The following is a 21604-nucleotide window of genomic DNA, read 5'->3' as shown; positions in this document are numbered from 1 at the left end:
TGACCTGGGCAGGGCATTCAGTTCTCTAGAGGGTGGGAGGGACAGAGAAGGACCCCCACAGAAGATCAGACAAAAACCTATTAATAAAGTCCATGATGAGGTGCTGAGCCCACAGCATTATACCTGACAAATTCATCACATGAAGATACAAAGGAATAAAACAGCTCCAGATAATTGCAGGGCATGAAAATATGTTCAGTGTCATCTTAAACTTAGCGAGATTAATTTTCCTGACAGCTTGTTTAAAAGGAAAGTGGGCTATATAATTAAAAGAAATAAAACCCTCACAGATGGCCTATTGTGTGACCAGCGGAGATTACATTTCGAGGTTCTTGCCTACCTGAATTTCAGCATTTCCCAGAGGTTTTTATGCCTCCAGCCCTTTCCTTTGGCTGTGGAGCCACAAGCAGGCTTTCAGGCACTGATTTTTTGCAAAATGGCAGTCTTAGATACAGATTTCTTGATTCAAGTATTCTTAACACTTGCCTATAAAGCACCAAGCACAAATCAGCACCATATAAACCGGAGTAACAGAAAAGCCAGGCTGTTAATCTTCATAATGTGCCTCTCAGTGGGGATTTCATTTGAATGTTATTTGCATTAAATATGATAGTGAGCGCTGGATATGCAGTTATAAATAAATTAAAGGCTATATTTAAGTCAAACACTGTCCCACTGTTGACTGCAGACTGAAGCGTAAGAACTGTTAACAGCGGACCGTATGGATTTTGTCGGCTGCTTGACTCGCTGGAGGAAATGGTAGTGGCAAGTTCCATCATTGGTGCCCTAGGAAACTCATTTTGGGGGGCAATTAACTCCCTTAGTGGGGTTTGTAGTCTCATCCCAAGCTCTAGTAGTGCTGGCTGTATTGTGGACACTTTGGTTTGGGCAGAATATAGGTTTGCTGGAGCAAAATACCTCAAGTGCATCCGTCTTTTCCTTCGATATGTAAACATCTTAATTATAGGAACATAGTCAGCCTTGCTCTTCTGGCAATAAGGTAAAAAGTTTGTGCTAAACTGCACTGAGATGAATTCATCACGTATTTTAGGCAAATGACGGAAAAAAACTTCTCCTGGCCTCAGAGTATATGAAGCGATAGACGGGTTCAACTGCACAAAAGTCAAAGAGCTGAAGCTTTTGGTGATGAAAATTAAAATCCCTGGAGTAAACACAAGGTGTTTCAGCAGCAGGGCCATGACTCCTGTGGTGTAAGCCTTTTGGGGAAGAGCTTTGGGGTTGAGCTCTCCTCCCTGTCCCCGGCACGTCCTGCCAGAGGAGCAGCGAGAGCACGAGCACGGCCGGTGGCATTGGGGCAGAGGTTCGGCTCGTGCGACACAAAATACATCTGCTTTCCACCTGAGCCCTCGGCAGTCAGCGGCCCCAAATCCAGGAGGAGATTTTGGGCAATGGGAGTTGGGGCTTTGGTCCTGGGAAACGTATACCTATCACGCCGAGAAACGTCGTGCTCCCTGCAAAACTTGCCACAGCAGCACAGCTGCCAGCACTGTGATTTTTATAGAGCCAGACAGTTTGGAAACTATTAAGAAATGGGAGTTGTGCTTGCTCCATGGTGCGGGAGGACATCACCTGATTTGCACCCCGGGCTGGAGGAGGGCAAGGTGGGAACGACCATCGTGAACCGAGTACAGGAGAGAAGGGTTTGAGGTTGGTCTGGTTTGCTTCAGACTTGGTAATAGCCACCGGGAATACTCATGGTACCTATGGCAGAGAACAGCGTGGCAGCATGGATATGAAACGTCCCTCCACCCCGGGACACAAGTTAGACCACAAATATTTGCAGGAAGGTACACGATCAATGCAATGTCACGCCACATTTCTGTGCCCTCCTGACTGCCCAGCCCACTAATCCATCTTTAACCCCCTCAGCCGCTTTCAGACCCTGCTAGCTTGTTTTTAACCAACCTGTTACAAAACCACAAACCGCCATCCCTTTGCTTTCCCTCTCCACCTCCCCACGCTCTGCTTATGGATTTTCTTCACAACAACAGTGCAGGCATGAGGCTGTGCCTATACCTTCTCTTGTACTGCTGAGAACGGGAGCAAAGAGAACTCAAATAGACTCTCAGGGGAGAAAAAAAGCATATCCCAAAGGGGCAACGAACTTAGCGGTTACTTTATTGCTGCTTTTCCCCAGTGTCTTTCTCTGCCGCAGCTCCTCTCTGCCTCTTGGAGCCTCAGGTATTACAGGATTTTTTTCCTGGCATGGCTTGGTCTCCGGGCTGGACCAGGACTGCCAGGCTGGCCATGTGCCCTGCTCCGCTGGGCATGCTGCAATGTGACATGCTGCACTGTGACATGCTTTCTGACCAAATTCCTGCATATTTTTTTGCCCTTCCAAGGGATTTTCCATCCCACGGCTCTCCTGCTCTGGCCAGGGAGCACCTGGAAGCTGCCAAAGCGGTGTGAAGGACAACGAGCCTGGGGCTGGGTTTGTCCTTTGGGTTAGCGACTGCAGTCTATTAAGTGTTTGGGGCATACACACCACCCCATCATTGTATCTTGAGGTCAAATATCTATTTATTAGCTGAATATATATTTGCCTTCCTCCTACAGTGCTTTGTCACACTTCACACAGTTGGAGTTAAGGAACAAGTAAGTATGGCAGTGTCATAAGCCCGTGACTGACAGTCATAAAGAAATTAAACGTGGCCTTTGGGGAGGGAAACTCAGTTCTGTGAGTTTCTCTTTTGAATGAAACGAGTATATTAAAATGTATAAATTGCCACTGTGAGGATCAAGTGTAAAGTCTTTGCAGGAGGAATCAACAAAGTGATGCAAGCAATGAGCTAAACTTTCCCAGTGGCTGCGCGAGTTGCCGTTTTATAAGATGGTTTTGAAAAAAACCCATAGAATAGGAGGGAAAAGCAGGTTAATTTGGTATCGAACATACTCAAATAGTTATGGACTTATTAAACAAGTTCTCCAAGGGAACAAGGTGATATGACAGTCCTACCAAGTACCGAGACCACATTTATTCACTTCAGCGCTGCAGACCTGCATTGTTCTAGATTATGTTACAACTAATAGAATGTGGCATTGCAATGACCGCAGGCTCCAAAGGTCAGGCAAGTGCTCCAGGCAAAGGGACAGCAGGTTTTCTTTGGCCCCAGAGAAACGGTACCTGGACAATTTATGATATTTTAATGTATGACAGTTCCAAACACACCCGCTGTTGCTAGGAGGCAGGGCTTGTCAGCACATCCGAAGTGTCATCTCTGCAGGGGTCATTCAGCAAGAGGGAAGGCATGGAAAGGTTAAACCAGGTCCACCTTGAGTCCCCGAAACGAAGATCCTCAGGCAGCTTCCAGGATCCCAGGAGTCTCTTGATGGGCATACCACGTGCTAAGGGAGTGTTTGCTAATCTCCTTCGTTTCCTCTGTAGGAGGAACAGATCTCTTGAAGCAAGGTAAACCATTCGCTTCAAGAATGCAAGTTGGCTCTACCAGCAGTGGCCCAAAGTTTATTCTTTATTATCTAGAGGGAGTAATAATTGGCAGGCAAGTACCAGGGCGTATTTGCAAAGAGAGGGGAAAATGTTGCTGAAATCAGGCTTAATGCCCAGTCCTGTCTAGGCTGCCTGTTCCTCTTTTATATATTTAGGAATTTGCTTGGCAAAGAGACACCTGGAAGGTTTTATAAAGGGAGATTTACTGCACAGGGTTCAGCATCTGGGGAGACGTAAATCCGTAGGCTGGTGTAAATCATGGAAGGAGCTGTCGGGCAGGGAGACTGCTCTGCCGGAGCCGGCAACATGGCCACGAGCAACGCCACCAAACCCACGGCACGTCCTCCAGCTTAGCTGTCACTCTGATGCCGCTCTGATTTACTGATACTGAATATGCTTTTCGCTATGTGCATGGCTTTATAGTTTAGAAGTACTCCCAACTTTTTTATGAGCACTTCTCATAAAAGAAATGCTTTTTTCCCCCCTTTCAGATGCTGAAGTCTTTGTGAAAGTTTACATTTTTTCCTTTTTTTTTTTTTTTCATTTCCACTAGGAAAAATCTCATCTCTCTGATTTCTGTCTTCAACTGACAATTGCCTCTAGTCCCTGAGAACTTGAAAACTTCAAAGAAACCTCAGTGAACTTTCTCTCAAAAAAAAAAGTTCAGTTAAAAAGACCTTGTTCATTCTATTATATTTTTTTCCATAGGAGAAAAAAAGCCCCCATGAAGCCGTGCCCGACAGTGCACTCTCAGCACTGAGAATTATTGAAGTGAAAAAGCCACGGGAGACGAGAAACAAATCTCACATGCTCAAACCACCTGCGGGTGACCAGCTCCACCAGCCTGCCAGATGCATCTTCTCCGAAGGATGAGGACGAGAGCAGCGCTCCCCGGCGAGGTACAGCCCCGTCCCACAGCATCCTCTGTCCTGGCAGGAGCAGGGGTGATGACAGGTTTCTGATACCCCAGGGAGGGAGGAGGAGGATGGACCTTCACACCCAGCTGCACCAGGAAGGCACTTGGGGATAGGGATATCAAATTGTCTCACTCCTATTTCCCTCCCATACATGGAATACATAACAACCGATACTTTGAATGCAGGAAAATATTGGGAATGAACTGGCAGCTCAGAAATTTCTGCTACCAAGTCAGGGTTAGTACTCCATCACCACCACCTTTTCTAAACCAGCCCCAAGTACTTGTTTCCTGAATAACTCATCAGCTCAACTGATTTATCATCAGCTTTTTCTTTTTAATCCCACACGTAAAATGCTTTGAAATTGGATAGAAGAAATGGCATCCATGGGAGGCAAAACGTGGGGGCTGATGTTATTGGAGCATGATGAGTTAGCTGGCCCTCTCCCTGAGAGCTTCATTTAAGGGAAAAAACCCCAAACCTTTCCAAGAGATCACAGCTTTACACAAAATTACAGAACAGAGCTAGTCAGCCCAGCCTGGGCAGGGGATGGCACGAGAGCTTGGTGCCCGGAGCCAGGCAGGGAAGCAGCGTGTTGCCCCGTGCCCGTGTCTCACGCAGGTCCCTGTCCATGGCAGGGCTCATGCAAGTGTGGTTCTTCTGTCCCTTGTCCTCCAAGGCACGTCCTACCACCCTCTGGGCTGCAGCCTTGCAGGATTCACTTTTAATTCACTGCTGAAGAGCAGCCCCTGTGCTTGGTGCCATCTGCACCCTGGGAAGCGAGGTGGAAGCGATGCCCATGCTCGAGATGCTCCATGCTCCCTCCGCCACGGGGAGAGGAGCTGCCGGACCACCAGCTATCGTGATGCCAGACCAGCATTAATTATGATGCAAAGTGCTCTTGGCTTGCATTTCAAAGGGGTCTGGGACTAGCAAGGACACTTGCCATTTTGTAAGGGAATTTTTAAAATATCAACTCAAATTCCATAATAAAGGCAGCAAAATTTATCACTCAGAGAAAGGCAGCTCTTCATGAAACCAGGAGATGGGCTTGGCCAGGTCCCCTGCTCAGATGTATCCTTCAGAGGGTGATGGGGACCAGCAGCTGAGACTGGACTGGTCTCAGATGGTCACCCCAGACAAGCGACTGCAGGGTGCTTCTGTGTGTGCAGAAGTAGGGAAAAGGCTGGGAAAGCTCAGAATTTATAATCCGCTTTTCTCTACCATGCCAGACTGAAGGTGCTGACACCTGTGAGAGGGACGTGGGGTTCGGAAATACGGGGAGGATGGGCACTGGAAGCATCTCCAGCTTCACACGGCATGAGTGGCTTATACCGGAGAGCAATCAGACAGATTGGGAATGTAATAACCCAGCTCCATCTGCTTAATGCAAGGGAAAGGAGGGTTGACAGCACTGGGACTGTTGGTTTTGGCATCTAACATTATCTACTTTAGGGCTAGATGGCCACAACACTCAGCCTTTCCCACGTTGTCCACCCTGGACCCCACCACGCTCCCCAGCCTCTCCAAATACCTTTGCTCACCCGCTGTCCCGTGCCCCTCAGCAAGGAGTAATTGCACAGTAGGGAAAACACGAGGGTGACACAGTCGAAGCCCAAAAGCCACTCTGTCCCCCACCCAGACCCCCGCGTGTCCCGCGGTGGGATGCTGCCCATCACGCGCGCCTCGGGCAGGACACAGAAGCGTTTCTAAACGTCGGGAAGCAAAAGTGCCATCTGTGAGTCTCAAGCAGATGCTGCACAGAGACGATAGTAAAAGCCTTTTAAGGGAGAGGAGGGGTGAAATAGGGAGAAGACAATTAAATAGCTGTTTTAAATGATCTGGAAGAAGATTAAAGGCAGCTGCAGGTTTTTTGGGTTTGGTTTTTTTTTTCTCTGGGAAGAGGAACTACTAGATTACCTTTGCCTCTTCTGCCTTTACAAACTGCTATTAATAGGAAAACCTAAGAGCTAAATTGATCGGCCACATTTCCTTGTTCTTTTATTATCCCTCCAGCTGACATCTCAGGAAGGGGGAGGGAAAAAGAATCAACTGAATTAAAATCATTTGGGGGAAAAAAAGAGGAGAAATTATGTAAGAACTGGCAAAACACAGCAGGCCAAGTGGTTATGTAAAGCAATGAACACAAGAGCTTATTTAATTTAGATCTAGCCGCAAGACGGACCACAGTGTAAACGGGCTGGGATTAGGCAGGCTGGGCTGTCGTGCGTATGCTGAATTAAAGCCCTGGATTCCCGGTGTAGTCCATGGAAAAAAGGCAGCTTTTTAGGGATGCTCACACCACCGATGGGCATCCCCACTGGGGCAGGTGTCTCTCCATCACTGTGGGGACGGATCCAGGCACATTTAAACACCAACACCTTCGTTTTCTTGTCTACCCAAGGGGCTGGCAGCACCGTGACCTGACGGAACAACTTTTCGTGGGACACAGTCCTGCCACAAAGGTGCCGATTTGTTGTGCCGCCAGGGGGGTTAGCGGCACCCAGGCGTGGACTTCTCTGGTGGGCAGAGATCTTGTGTGTGTAGCCAAAATAGTTTTATCAGCCAGGCCCGACGGGTGGGATTATCACTGTATGGAGCAGTAGTGAGTGATTTAAAACAGTACTATTATTAAAAGCCATATTAGGAATTTGGCTGTGACCTAAGGAAAAGAAACCAACTTCAATTCCTCTAGTTAACATCAGTATAAATGCAGGATTCCTGAACTGAAGCCATTGACTAATCCTGGATATGATTTGCCAGCAAACCTGGAGAGAATTCAGCCATTTGGTTTTACGGGTTGGTATTTTCACGTACTACGGAGAGATGCTTGTCATGTTTATTTTCTGCCGTCGCAGCAGAAAGCTCATCGCACCACCCTGCCGAGGTGCTCCTCACCGGACAAAAGTGGAAGAGAGTGCTTGCAACATCATGCATAGATTTAATGACTTTGCGGGCCTTTTGGACAAACGGGAATTGAATAGATGGCCTCGGAAGAGTGTGTAGAGAGTGTGGTGTTGGATGCAGAGAGGCCAGGCTGCACCATGCGTCTCCCAGCTCCAATACCTGGTCCCTCATTCCTGTCCCCTTCAGACCTGAAGCTATTAGGCACATTCCTTCAAAGGCATTGCAAGAAGAAATGTAGGAAGAAATAAAGCAGAGGACCTCCTTGGGCAAGCGGTTGTTTCATGTGCAGAGTTATTTACTCTACGAATCATCTAAACTATGAGCAGACTTCATAAAACATAATAAACAAGGGATCTGGAGGGATAGGCGAGCTGCAGCCACACAAGGGTGGGCTGATGCAGAACCGAACGGCAGCAAAACAGCTGTCCGCCCGCATCCGTGAGGAGATCCAGAGAAGTTCCCAGTGTGCTTCCCGAGAAGTTGCCCCATCAAATGAGCAACTTGGAGCTGATGGAGCTGTGACAGTTTATGGAGGCGCAGGGCCTGCTGCCATGTGTTTTAATAAATGGGTTCACACCAGCTGTCCGTGCAAATAAAACATTAGCATGTGTCAGACACTATCTACCCAGGCACTTGCCATAGCTTAGGGGACATTTTGCAGCAGAGCCATCCAAGCGCAGACTGTGCCATGCCAACGGGAAAACACGTTTTTCTCTCTCCCGTGAATTATGGGGTGCCAGAGAGCTGCCCACACCCACCCTCCCCTCGCACACATGAGATTTTAGATTGAAGGGTTGCCTGACTCTGTGTGCTGGGACTGATGGTCAGGACTGTAGGTATTTCTTTCAACTTCCCCTCTTTCCCCAGGTCCACCGAGGACCTCTCCAGAAAAGAGGTAGGAAGGTAAGAAAGTAAGAAGCAATAAAGGAGAACTGATGTGCACCGCCACCTGGCCATTAAAATTCAGGCTTTTTTGAAAAACAGGGCTGGGAGCGTATGATACTAACGGCACGCGGGGCTGCAAGGCTGTGAAGTAGCCAGACCCACAGGTCCCGACCCGCAAGGGAACGGTGGAAACACCTCATTCTGCCTCGGCGCTCTCTTATCTGTTGCTGCCACAATGAGTAGCTTTTAAAACCTCCTCCAGCTGAAGTGGCATGAAAACATGAATTTACTTGTATGGGGATGGCTTTAAGAGGTGCTTAATTTATGTGGAAAAAACCCCAAAAATTGGCTGCAGTGTGTTTTAGAGGATGTCTGCCAGTTGAAGTGTTAACTAGACCTAAATAACGTGGCTATAATGGACTTTTTCCTGCTACCAGATCCCATGCTGATGCCAATATTCAAACCAGATGTCCCTGACTGACAGAAGTAACAGGCAAGCTTGGCAATGAAGAATATATAATAAACCAGATTCACAGGCTGACTTAAGCAGCTGCAAGGATAGCGATAAACAAAGTTAGGAAACAGTACTGTTCTAAAGAATTAAGTGTCAGAGGCCACCCAGAGCTTACATTTCGATGGCACGAGGAGAGATGTGCAGTGCCTGGCCGTAGTGATGGTGGTGACACACAGTGACACCCCGCAGAACATCTCACTTACTGCTCTTTGTGCTCATCCGTCTGTGCTGCACTGAGCAATCTGTAATTACTAGAAGAATACCAGTAATTACTTCTTACAGTTGTTGTGGAGCTTAAGTGGTGCCAGTTAAGTAATAGGAGCGAGAATCAAATATGCGGAGTGTTGTTTGAATAGTTACTTTTTTTTTTTCTTGGTGTAAGGGAACCTGGTTGTTCCCACACAGTCTAGTTTCACTCAGGAGCGCCAGCTGAAACTTAAATATTCCAAGCAAATACAGAGGAACTTTTCCAAAATGAGAGATGTTAAGTTAATACACTCAAACATTCATCCTGGGAAGCTTGTTCCAGCCCAGGGAAGAGCGTTGTCATGCGACGATCCCAGCAGAACCGCAGCTCACGCTGGGCTCTGAGTCTATAAATGGTTACAATTGCTCTGTTCTGGGACTGGCTTTCAATCAGTCAACAAATAAAACCTCTTGGAAAACTAATGGCTTCCAAAAAAAATCCCAATTTGCTTTAGACAGTTTGCCAAACAGGAAGAGGAGTGAAATATGTTGAGTGATTTATTACAAGTTATTTGCCAGTTTGAGCAAGTGCATCGTCGCTTTACGTAGTTTAAAGACAGAAAATGAATGCAAAGGGATGCAAAGACTTGCTCTAAAGCAGCTTGAATCCACTGTGAAAGACCAGGGCTCCAGTTTTCCAACCAGCAAGACCTCTGCACGTCACTCTCCACATTACCACTGCCCTTTCTTTCACAGGTCTTCCATTATTTGTCTTTTTTCAAACCTCTGCACAGCTTATGACATGAGAGTGCCTGCTCACACACTGTGCAACGGTTTCCATTAATGCACTTCAAACTTGACTTGCAGCTGCTTTGCTTATTTGCTCTGGAGCTTCCCCCGGTCCAGGGCCCTGCATCACGTTTTCTGCTGCTTCCCTGTGCTCAGAGGAATGGACCGAAGCCATTAAAAAACCTTCCTATCTTAGCAAATCTACTGTTGTAGCCAGTTCCCCTGAGAAGGAACAGTATGGTAGGGTTGTGTTGGTTTTTTTTTTCCCCCAACAGCTGTCTGTTTCTTTTTACTTTTAAATTAATTCACAAGCGAAATAAAAAGAATACATGAGGAAAAGCCCACAGGTGAACTTCACATACGGCATATTCACGCCTGCCTACTCCTTACTTGGCTAACAGGATAAGGTATAGCCTGAATAATAGCAAGACTGTAAAATACGTTGAGAATTGTTTAAACTGTAATCTCCAAAGACATGGCTAGGAAATAATCCTCTGGTTTTAGCCCTATCATGGTAACAATGAGCATCAATTTAATCCTAAGAGGAAGATGACTGGAAATAATGCATTTCAGCCACATTGTTCTCAAATCAGATGGCTCACGTCTCCCTAGAGAATTTGGCTTAAGTACACTGGGCTGCCACTGACAACATTTACAAAGCACCTGCAGGAGAAATACAGCCCCCACCATCTCAAGATGAAAGTTAGGTATCAAGACAAAATGCAGAGGGAACCCACGGCTTCTGGGGGGGCTGGATTTTGGTTTACTGGAGCAGTAGAGAGGGAAACTTGGAGAGACATGTCTAAACATCTACAGGCCCCGGGCTTAAATCTAACTGCATGTACCCTCATCCGCTTTTAGTGGGAGAAATGGTTCTGATTTGTTTCCGTTTAAGTTCCCTCCCTTTAAGTGCAGGAACACTTCAAAGGCTTTAGTACACATGCCGTTTGAAGTTCTAATTGGTTGCTGATTAAACCCACCTGAAATTCATGTTCAAAATAAAAGATTAAGACGCTATCACATGCGAGCCTGGCAGCAAAGGGACTGTGGAGATTGGTGTCTTGCTCTTTCTGTCTCGCCTTCCATGTCACTTACATTTTTCAAGCCTAATGCTCCAGTAAACAAATGCCTCAACCCCTCAGAGCACCGGAGCGCAGCAAGTGTTGATGCTGAAATCCTTTCCACGCATGGGCGTGTTAGGGTAAGCCGTGTGTGGAGCCCAGCAAAGCATTTCAGAAGTCAGGAGGGGTCTGCTAGTTAAACCAGCTACGGATTTTTCCCAAACCGGCAAAAATACCAGCCTCTGGCTTTGAAGATGCAGTTCCTTTTTGGATGCCTTTGCTACACCTCGTTCCCCAAACTTTCTGAAATTAGGATCTGTCACTACACAGAGGAGATGGGCTCTGGATCAATCCAAGGAACTGGGAGAGGGAGATGCTTTTCTTTCCCTCGATCTTGCTGGCTGCTTTCCAGCAGCAGGAAAGGAGACGCAGAAGATGCAGAGAAAGGGGGGAGATTTGTGAGTTTTCTGGCAACAAACTGCCACATTTGGGGAGGACCCGAGCATCCCTGGTCCGAGACAGTGGCCGCACAGCAGAGCGGGGTCCGGCTGCCCTGGGGTCTGCGGCACATGGGGCTCCCGGTCCGGGACAGCGTGGGCTCTGGGCACCGGTCACGCTGGGAGAGGAGCTCCTGGGGGGGCTGCACGGATTTATCCTGGTGCAGGGTCTCAGCCTGTGGGGCTGGAAGGGGTGCGGGATGGGGGACAGTGAGCAAAGCCGAGACACACCACTCCCCCCTCTCCCCAAAAACATCTTGCCTGCCTGCACCCTGGTCCTGTCCATTCCATCAGGGCTGCCCGGGACACCCCACTTCCCCAGGTGGACCCCCATGCCAGCCTCCCCCTCCTGCCCCGTCCGTCTCCGCAAAGTTTGGCCATCCGAGCCCGGGGAAGGAGGGGGGGGCTACCCACCGGGATTCTCACCTGGATAACCGTCTTCAGCGTGGAGGCGTCCACGATGGTGGTGCAGATGAGGGAATCGGGATCGCGGTCTTTGCCGTAGATCTCCCCCATGGTGAAGATCATGGGGATGGCGAGGAGGAAGGAGGCGATCCAGATGCAGCTGATGAACTTCTTGGTGCGGCTGCGGGACATGATGCTCTTGGCTTTGAAGGGGTGGCAGATGGCCATGTAGCGCTCCACGCTGAGGCTGGCGATGTTGAGCGCCGTGGCGTAGGTGCAGGCGTCCCGGAGGAAATAGTAGCCCTTACAGACGACCCCCCCGAAAGCCCAGGGGTGGTGGACCCAGATGAAGTTGTAGAGCTCGATGGGCATGCAGAGGAGGAAGATGAGGAGGTCGGAGAAGGCGAGGCTGGCCAGGTGGTAGTGCACGGTGCTCTGCAGGTTCTGCAGCGACTTCTTGCGCACCAGCGTGTACGCCGTGATGGAGTTCCCCACGGTCCCCACCAAGAAGAGAGCCAGGTAGATGACGGTCACCATCACTTTGGAGTAGATGTCGGTGTTGACGTCCAGGTCCTCCTCGTCGGGTCCTTTGGGGAGCAGGTCCGAGCGGTTGGAAGCGTTGGCGTACCCGGGCTGCGGGCGGGGGGGGCCGCCCGGTAAAGCCGGGGCCGTGCCGTTCAGGTGCATCCCCGGTACCGGAGCGATCCCACCGGAGCCGCTGCACCGCCCGGACCCGGCTCCAAGCCCGGACCCGCCGCTTTTCCACCCCCCACTCCCCGACCCCCCGCCCCGCGGCGTGGAAACTTGGCTCGTTTTAATGCGGCGGGGAGGAGGCGCCTGCCGCTCCCGGGTTGCCGTGCGTGTGCGTGTCAGACGGAAAAACACACGCACAGACACACAGACACACAGACACACACACCCCCCCCCCCGCCGGAGCAGCCTTGGCTGTGAGCAGCCCGCAGCTCCCGCTCCCTCCTCCCTGCAGCTCCCCCCGGCTCCCAGATGTGTCCTGGTAGGGGCAGGAATCTCCCTGCACACTCACACCCACTCCCACCCACCCACCCACCCCCAGACACCCACCCCCTGCCCGCCTCGTACAGCCCAGAGAGGGAGGGAGCCGGTCCCGGGCTGGGCTGCAGAGCCCCTCCCCGCTGGGGACCCCCCCTCCTTCTCCATCCCTTGTAAAAAGTCAGACACAGAGGCACGGCTGGAAGCTGAGGGTTGGTGGGGGGGGGGGCCGAGCACTACCACCCCCCCCACACACCTCCTTTCCCCCGGGGAGGGATGCTCCATCCCCCTTGGACACATTCCCCCAGGGAGAGGAGAGGTACCCAGGGATGCTCCATCCCCCTTGGACACATTCCCCCGGGGAGAGGAGAGGTACCCAGGGATGCTCCATCCCCCTTGGACACATTCCCCCGGGGAGAGGAGAGGTACCCAGGGATGCTCCATCCCCCTTGGACAGCCACATGTCCCGCTAGGCTCCAAATACCCACCCATCTGCTGCTGCTGCTAGGAGAAATGCATTTAAAAGAGGGGAAAAAAACCACCTAAAAATATCTACCTCTGCTCCGATCTGGCTGGGGCACCTCCAGCGCCGTGGCACAGCAGCGATGGCAATGAGCTGCTTTGCTTTGGTCCCCATCGGTGACTTTTTCCCTTTTATCCCCATATCCTCAGATTTGGGGGGGTCCTCTCTGAGCTGCCCTGTTGCAGGGGCTGCGGGGGTGCCGTGGTGGTGTTGAAGGTGACAAGGGGATCCCCCGCAGGAAAGGGCCCCCCGTGGATGAGCGGTCTGTGGTGGGGTTACCCTTTCAGGTCTGGGGCACCAAGCCAGCCAGCTGCCCTGTAAAACTAGTGAGCTGTTTGTCCACTTAGCTGTCTTCATGATAAAATACTTTACAAATGCATAAAGTACACCTAGAAAAATCCCCTTTGGGGAATCACTGATTTATCCAAAGAAGACAGACATAATTTGTCCCATTTATTCATTAGCAGATGCTGGGTACCTGGTTCCCAACAGCCAGCGGGCTTTGTATTCACCGAGGTCCTGCAGTCTGCTTATCCATTTGATGCAAGATGATGTCTAATCCTGCAGTCAATCAAATGACCTCTGCATGCAAATAGTGAACTTTCAACAGCCATCTACCAAGAGTCAATATTCCCCCAAACTTTCCTCCTCTTAAATCCATCTGATAGGATCACCATGGAAGACTAACCAAAATCAGATTTATTTAGTCATATTATTCATACAAATTTGGAGAGAAATGTTTTCCGGCACTCATCCCACACTAGTTTAAAGAATGACTAATAATCTTTTAACACCAATGTTCCTTTCATTTAAAAGCTTCTGTTATCAAATTTCTATTAGCCGAGAGGAGTTTGTCAGGGTTGGTGTTCCCAGCTGGTCTCACCCGTTGCTCCTCGTCCTTGGATGAGTTCTTGGGCTGGATCAAGAATATTTATCCCAACAAAGGAAAATGGAACACGAGATAAGCGGTGGGTTGTACTGGTGTCTGAAGGAGAGTGGCAGCTGGGATGCAAACCTTTTCCTGGGTGCTCGGTGTCCCTATTCCTCAGCCTCCAAGTTGCGGGAAGCTTATGGCCCCGTGGTCCGAGCACGAACCCATGCTCCTGGATTAAAGCACTTTTCCCACAGTGGCAGCAAGTGAGTTCCTCTGGGATCTTTGTCTATAATGAAGAGTTATTGTCCCTTCCTGGTCCTGTAACTTCATTTTGGCCTTGTGCAAAGCAATTGCTATCCCCACAAGCAAGATACCCATCTGCTGGTCTAATTTTACAGTGTGGATGTGCACGTTTATATCAATAGCTGTCTCTAGAAATGCTCTGTGCTGGAATCTGTTGCCTCATGTTTCTGCACACAGGCAATGCACCAGCACGGCTGCTAACAAGGGGAATTTTGCGTCTCTCTGCTCTGTCCCAGCAGCTGTTCCCGAGTGCTCCGTGTGCTGCCTCCTCCACTTTCCATCCATGCCAAGTACTGGCAGGGAATATCAAGAGATATAGTTAAAACATAATTCTAATTACACAACGAAATATCAGGTACCTGGAATCAATGTGGCTGTTGATTTACAAGCAACGCTTTAACAGATTGGTGCAGTTTGTACCAGCCAAATCTCTCCTTTTGTAAAAGTGTATTAGAAGGGTACCCACTGCCCAACAAATGGGCTGGGTGCTCCCATCAGTAAAGGCCTCAGCAGCATATTTCTATGAGCCAATTAATTTAATAAATTCCATTAATTCCTTGGCGTGTGAAGCATTCTCACTGTCATGGGCAGATAGCTCTGCTCTGTTCCATTTCTCTTAGACCTGGGTTTGAGCAAAGAGCTTGTCTCCTGGGATGCAGCCTTGCCATTCCCCATGCAGAAGTGCGGGTCACTTCTTATAAAGGAGAAAGTAAAAGAAATTCTTGCCTCTCTCCATAAGGAATGGGGTTAACCTCTCCCCTCTTTTTTTTAGAAAGCTTTTGGTCCAGGCAGGTTCTACCTTCTGTCCTCACATCACTTTTACAGAGCTGGACACCTACTGCTGGTCCACGCCTGGCCCCTGCCAGCCCTGGTCTCAGAGCAGGCAGAGGTTTAGCCCTGCCAAAGGAAGATCGACCCCATTCCCACCTCGCCGTGTAGCACATCCATCCAGCACCTCTTTCCTCTTCCCACTGCTAGTACGTGGCCTGGGGGATGTGTGAAGTCCCTTTCCTGGTGTGGGATAATGAAATGAGTGACAAATGTATCTCTTCTTGCCTTCGATTCTGCTCCCTGCAAGGTTTTAATCTATATTCCCCTTCAAGCAAAAGCAGAGCCGGAGATGCATCACTCTCTTCTTGTGCGCCAAAGCCTCCAGCCTAAATCCCCGCTGTTTGTTTCTGAACTAGCCGACCTTTTAGCTAAGCTGGGCTTGTTTTAATATATTTTGTATGTGTGTGTCTGTGGCTTAAAAAGGAAGAGAATCATGGAAACCAAGAGGCACCTGATCTCAAATGTTACAGCAAGGCATTTACTTAAAATCTTGCAGGAAAATGTCACCCAAAGACCTCATCTATTAAAACTGCCTGGACTTTGAGCTGAGGGTCCCACAGTGACCAAGATGTGAGGCCCACAGGTTGCCTCACTCCCTTTTATGTTGACCCAAGTGGTTTTCATCTTTGCTTTTTCCAGCTGCAATCGGGGACCACTAGGAATTTTTCATATTAATCCTCTTCCTGTCTGATTTCTCCAGGTGGGATTTTTCTGAATGGCAGGGAAAGCAGCAGAGGGAAAGCTCTGCAAGGGGTGAGTGCTAAAAGACAGCATCAGCCTTTTTCCCACTGAAGTCTGAGCACCCAGCCCCAATTACCTGTTAGAGCAGGTTCCCAAGTCAGGCGACACTGGGTTGATTCAAGCCTTTAAAATCAGTTCCCAGTGGACTCACTATAGACAGACTTTCCCTAAAAGTCAGGACTGTCTAAGGTGGGGAAGGAAGGTAAAATCCTCGGGTGTACAGGGCTTTTTTTTAAGGACGCTGTGCTTGAAAAACAAGGAAGTGAAGGAGAAAGGGGTGATAAAAAAAGGGACCTCTTGTATCAGCTTTGTTGATGACCATATTGACTGTATTGTTACTTACAGGCATGGAAGTGCATCCCTTCCTACACTCAACATATTGCAAAATAAAGTATTGCTAGTTTGGATGAGCAATAAAAGATTCCCAGTGGCTGCGTGTTATTTACTGCCTCTGGCTGAACTGATTCCAGGAGAGTATTTTAAATCAAAACTGTTGATACATGGCATATTTATTGCCTCTGATTTTCATAGCAGAGGAACCTGCTGAGACTCCACAGCGTGAGCACGTTAGTGTGTGGGTTGGCAATGTGGACAGACCATACCCAGAGCAGAGCAATGATCACATAGCCCAGCATTTGTGTCCCTGGGCAGGTTTAAAAAAAAAGAAAAAAAGGCAATATGAAATGCAGAACACACCGTGATGTGTATGAGGATGTTGGTAAGAGAAGCACCCTGAAGAAGGATCAATCTCTGGGAAGGGACAGCTGTGAAATGAGGTGTCCAGATACCTTTTACAGGTCCTGTCTTCTGTGTGCTTCATGGTCAAATTCTGTCCTTTGCTTTGGCAAAACTCCTTTAAAGTTAACGGTTGTAGTGGCTGATAGACACTGTAATATTTGTCTCAAACAGACACAGGCTGATATATTAACTGGACACACACACAGGAGATATCAACTGATTTAGTTCAGAGATAAAAGTAGGTTTTGGGTCCCCTGAGTTGTTACTGCAGCAAGCTCAAATCAGATTTCTCATGGTAGTAACGACACTTTTATCTTCATATATGCAATGTAAGTGTTCAAGACATAGGCAGTCGTGCTCACACACCGCACACAGGGTTTCCCTTCAGAAATCCTCTGGTTTATTCCAGAAACAAATACAAAGAAAAGGGACTGAAGAGTCCAAAGGGAGAGTTTACACTTGCTGCAGCCGGGAGCCTCCGCCGCAGCCCCGCGCACGGTGCTGGCACCCTCAGTGCACATTCAGTCAGGCGGTTACTCTATTTCTAAAGGATTTAATCTGCTTTTGCAGCCCTGGATCTCCAGAGCCGCAGCGGCTCTGCCAGCGGCGCTTCCAACAGCTCCGCTCAGCGGTGCCGGCTCGGAGCACAGCCCTCGGTGCTGGGGAATACTCCAGCTCCAGGTCCCAGCTCAGCACCATCCCTTCTCCCCATACACCCCACCAACATTTTTCAGGAAATCTAATCCCAGGAGGCACACGTTAGCCTCATTTTCTCACCCCCAACCCCCCCAAATAATTCCTGTTTTGTTGGGGTTTTTTTTCACAATTTCAGCCTGCCTGGCAATTTTGAAATGCAAATGAAAAAGCAGCTCAGTAAAAACTCCCTGGCAGCCAAACACTCCTTACTGCCTTTTCCCAGTGACCTTCCCACACGTTTGAAATGCTCCCAAATCCTTATTAAATGCCTTGGATTTCAGGAAACACACAAAAAACGCCAGGCATGCTTTGTGCTCTTTCCTATTGTGAGTCTTTTTATTAAATGCTGGAAATAGCACGGGCTGGTAGGGCTTTCTCCTTGGCCATATGTCACCAAAAAACATGACATTTGTTCAGATACCCCTCTCTGCCTTGGTTCCTTACACCCAGAAGGGCCCTTTCCTTATGCTGGGGAGACTGGGGCTGCAGGAGGCAGCAGGATCAGCCCCAGAGACGTTCCCAGTGGAAATTTTCCTAGGATGCCCTACACTGGCTTCGAGTCACTCTGTGCCGCTTCAGCGGACTTGAAAACTTGGCACTTCGTGTCTTCCAAAGCACACTGTGACCTGCTGTAAATACATGTTATTTGTACTCCGCAATCTGGCTCGTTCCTGCTATTCTTCCCTTGAAGAGCCCACATCCTCCCATTTTTCACAGCACCCTGGCTTCGCCTGAGCCTGGGCTGCTTCCCAGCCCACGCTGGCATCCCTCTCACTGTGCAAAGAGAAGATGCTAACACTGGTCTGCAGCCTCCGAGAGGGATGAGGAGGTCCCTCCTGATTACTACTAGGAGGAAGAGGAAGAAAAGGCGGCAGAGGGTCCTGAGCTGCATCCCTGCCGTTAGAGGCAAAAGCATCGCTCAGCCGCCCGGGCACAGCCTGACCTCAGCACAGAAAAATCCCATTTCTGTCCTCCTGCTCCCTCTGTAACATTGCTGCAGGACCTGCTGCTCCCAAGGCGAATGTGAGCCTAAGAGGATGAGTTTATTCCCATCCCTGTGGCCAGGGAACTGTCGGGAACAGGTCTCCATGGGCTCACCTGGGGACATTTCTTTCCTAATGCACTCGCTGGGTTGTCCCGCAGACCCCAGCAGATTTGCAGAGGCACCGGCTCCGCAGTCTCACACCTCAAGCTTTGCTGATTTTCTTCCTCCTCTTGGCCAGACTTACCCAGATGATTCCTCAGTTAGAACATCTTGGGCCAAGAAGAAAAATCGTTTTAACCCTGGAGAAAGATTTTCTTTTCCTTCTTCTGTTATGGCTCAGTGGTTGTTGCAGCCACCCCAAGGGAAAGGGCTCCCACGCTTAGGTAACAGCCCCTACCCCAGGCTGCAACATAGAACAGCCCTGGGACTGCTCTAAATTAAACAGTAGGAAAACAGCCAAAGGAGGCAAGAGATGAAAAAAGAAAAAAAAAAATCTACAAGAAATGGTCAGGGAGGCTAATTCAGCTCAGCCTGTGTTAGAGCGGGAGCTCCTTCAGTGCCTTTCAGTGTGATAACGGGGCTTGATTGTGGTTGCATTCAGTGCCCAAGATTTTTGTGTAAGTTCTGATCAGAGCTGTTTGGGAAACTGCAGGTATTGAAGAAATTTGGGGGAAAAAAGCATAGCTTGTGTGAAATAAATCTTTGGTTGATTTAGTGGAAAGATGTTTACCGAGAAGGGAGCTCTCTGGACAATACCTACCTTTCTAAACTTTCTCTTAAATCACAAACAAACTGTTCTGATTCCAAGGACAAGTATTTCCAACTGTTTCATTGTTAAAAAATAAGTGATTTTTTGCATCTTACAAAAAACAATGTCTGCTTTTGCAGCATGTTCTCCTTTTTCCTTCTAGATAGTTCCCCCATCTGCTTCTTGTCCTGTCTAAAGTGCAAATATCTTTGAAAAACCTAATGCCAAAGCAAAGGGGTGAACCTATGGTATCTTTGCTAGAATTGAGAATTTGCTCCTCAGAGCACGCTGCTGTGTGAGATGAGGGAAGGCTTCTCTTGTGGAAGACTCTAGCAGGTGCAAAAAAATATGGTACAAGCTTTTTCTCAGGTTCCTCTAGAATGCCTTCTAAAGAAGACAATCCACCTCTCGTCTTGAAATAAAGAGTCCTTCGCTGGTGCAAAGGCCATTTAAAATAACAGCTTGTTTCTAGCTCAGACTTTGCAGACTCTTCTTGAGGAGCCTTATCCAACCTGTGGTCTCATGTAGTTTAATACCACTGAAAAGCCACAGGGATGGCTTAGGCTTAATGCAGGTCACAGGCTTACTTGGGGAGGAAGGGAAATGCATGAACATATTTAATCCCCAAATGTACTCCCTTAACAGTAATTAATAACTGTGTTTATATTTCTTCAAACACATGGAAATATGGAGATCTCATACATACTGGGAGAAAATTTAACGGGAAGCATAGCGGAGCAGTAGGGTTATAACCAAGGAAATCTTGAGTGGGTATTAAAGTGAGACACCCAATAGATGTATACACAAGGCATATTCCTGACTCATGTATCTATGCAAGAACATAGGCTGCGGTTTTTCTCTTTTGCTCACAAACCCCATGTACAGATGTTGAAACTTAAACCAGTTCTCTTTTAGTGCAATACAATGACTTTACAGCAAACTAGAAAAAGTTGCCCACTCAGCCTTGAATCCAAGGCTGAATGCTGGAGGAAAAAGTCTAGAAAATGGTTTGGGTAGAAGGGTGCATTCATACAAGAAATTGCTAAACATCGGCAAAGCCACACTGATGAAAAGGATGCGAAATAGGTTAGAAAAACTAGATGGAGTCCTTCTTCCTCAGTAATGATCATTTCATTAAAGAAAGTCATATTTCCCTATGTCATAAACACAAAAGTAATAATGACAATAACTGCCACAAAAGTAGCTGTAAGATGAACGGGCAGACAGCTGAACAGAGTTCAATTAACAAAAAAAGATTTCTTTAAATGATTTGATTCTCCAGAATTTCCTCTGATCCTTCAGCCAATTCTTCAGCAAATTTTGCAGCCACCGGTCGGCTTGGCCCAGATGTTGTGTAAGGTGATGGTGCAGAGAGACACTCACAGTCTTCGTCTTTCCTGGAGCTATGCCGACAAGACGAGCGGCTTGACCTCAGTGTAAGGATAAATGTTCCTCTGCCAGTGAGGAACAAGGAGAAACAGAACTTAGGAAATTCAAGAATTAAAATCCAAAAGCCAAGCTGAAGTCAGAGTGGCAGAATCTGTCCCCATTTTGTTTGCACAAGTTATAAGTTTAGAAGGCAGAAGTACACATGCGACACTTTCTTTCACCTCTACAGTTTAATTTGTAAAGCAAGGCCAACACTTGGAAATGCTGCTCCAGCGTTTGGGGTATATAATAATATGTGGCATATAACAGAAGGGGGGGGGGGGGTTGACCATAAATGTCAGGAGCTATTTTTGGAGATTTTAGGAGTTCTTAATCTGTTGTCTCCAAACAGCTTGTCTCGAGGGGTGTCTCATTTGGGTGTCTTGCTAGAGAAAGAGAGGCACCTGAGATACTCCAGTGGTGGATCACAACCGGGAGAATAACAAACTAACAGCATTTGCTGAGCCTCTGAAACAACGGGCAAATGAGCTGAGCAAGCAGCAAAACCTAAATGGATCGTTGTGAGGACTTATGTTTGGATGCATTAGGAAGCTATGTAGTTCCCACCTGCTTGTATCTGTGTCTTAATAGAGGTTTTCACTTTCCAGAAGCCCCTCCAAGGAGCTTAGAAATATGTCCCTGCCCTCCGCTAGGCTGTCTGCTTTCCTTGATAAGAATGCAAACACATTTTATTACAAGCCTAATGTACCAGATGATAGAATAAGAAATTGATAATTTGCCATATAAAGAGATTTGAGAATATGTTTGAAAAAGGGCAGGCTTATGAGAAATAAAATACACATCCTGTTGCAATATGAGGAGACCACTTTATCCGTTCATCTTTTACTGGAATAAAAGGGCTTTTGTAGGTATTGAGTTAGCTGCATGACATGTCTCAGGCCGAGCTCTAGGTAGTATAAAAAGAATCATTTTGATCAAATGAATTCTTACTTCAAGATTTAAAAGGGATTATGTTAAGAAGCAATTTTGCATATTTAAGCAAAGCTGGTTTAGAGCAGATTTTGGACAGTCGATAGAGACAGCAGGTGTGCAAATCTTGGCTTTGTCCAACCTCAAAGAATGGTGGAAGAAGAGAGAT

The 21604-nt window shown here is 48.0% G+C and overlaps 1 protein-coding gene across 1 annotated transcript in view; it reads right to left on the bottom strand.

The window, feature by feature from the left end:
• Positions 1–12334, bottom strand: part of NTSR1 (neurotensin receptor 1) — a 58850-nt gene extending 46516 nt beyond the window's left edge. The window contains exon 1 of the mRNA XM_075022591.1: positions 11652–12334. Coding sequence (XP_074878692.1) covers positions 11652–12317 — 666 coding nt within the window. The 5' untranslated portion in view covers positions 12318–12334. The remainder of the gene's footprint in view (positions 1–11651) is intronic.
• Positions 12335–21604: the final 9270 nt, after the last annotated feature.

The sequence above is a fragment of the Buteo buteo genome, chromosome 2 (genome assembly GCF_964188355.1).
Source record: "Buteo buteo chromosome 2, bButBut1.hap1.1, whole genome shotgun sequence".
Taxonomy (NCBI): domain Eukaryota; kingdom Metazoa; phylum Chordata; class Aves; order Accipitriformes; family Accipitridae; genus Buteo; species Buteo buteo.
Note: the sequence above shows the minus strand (reverse complement) of the source record. Positions and strands in the feature narration are given on the sequence as shown.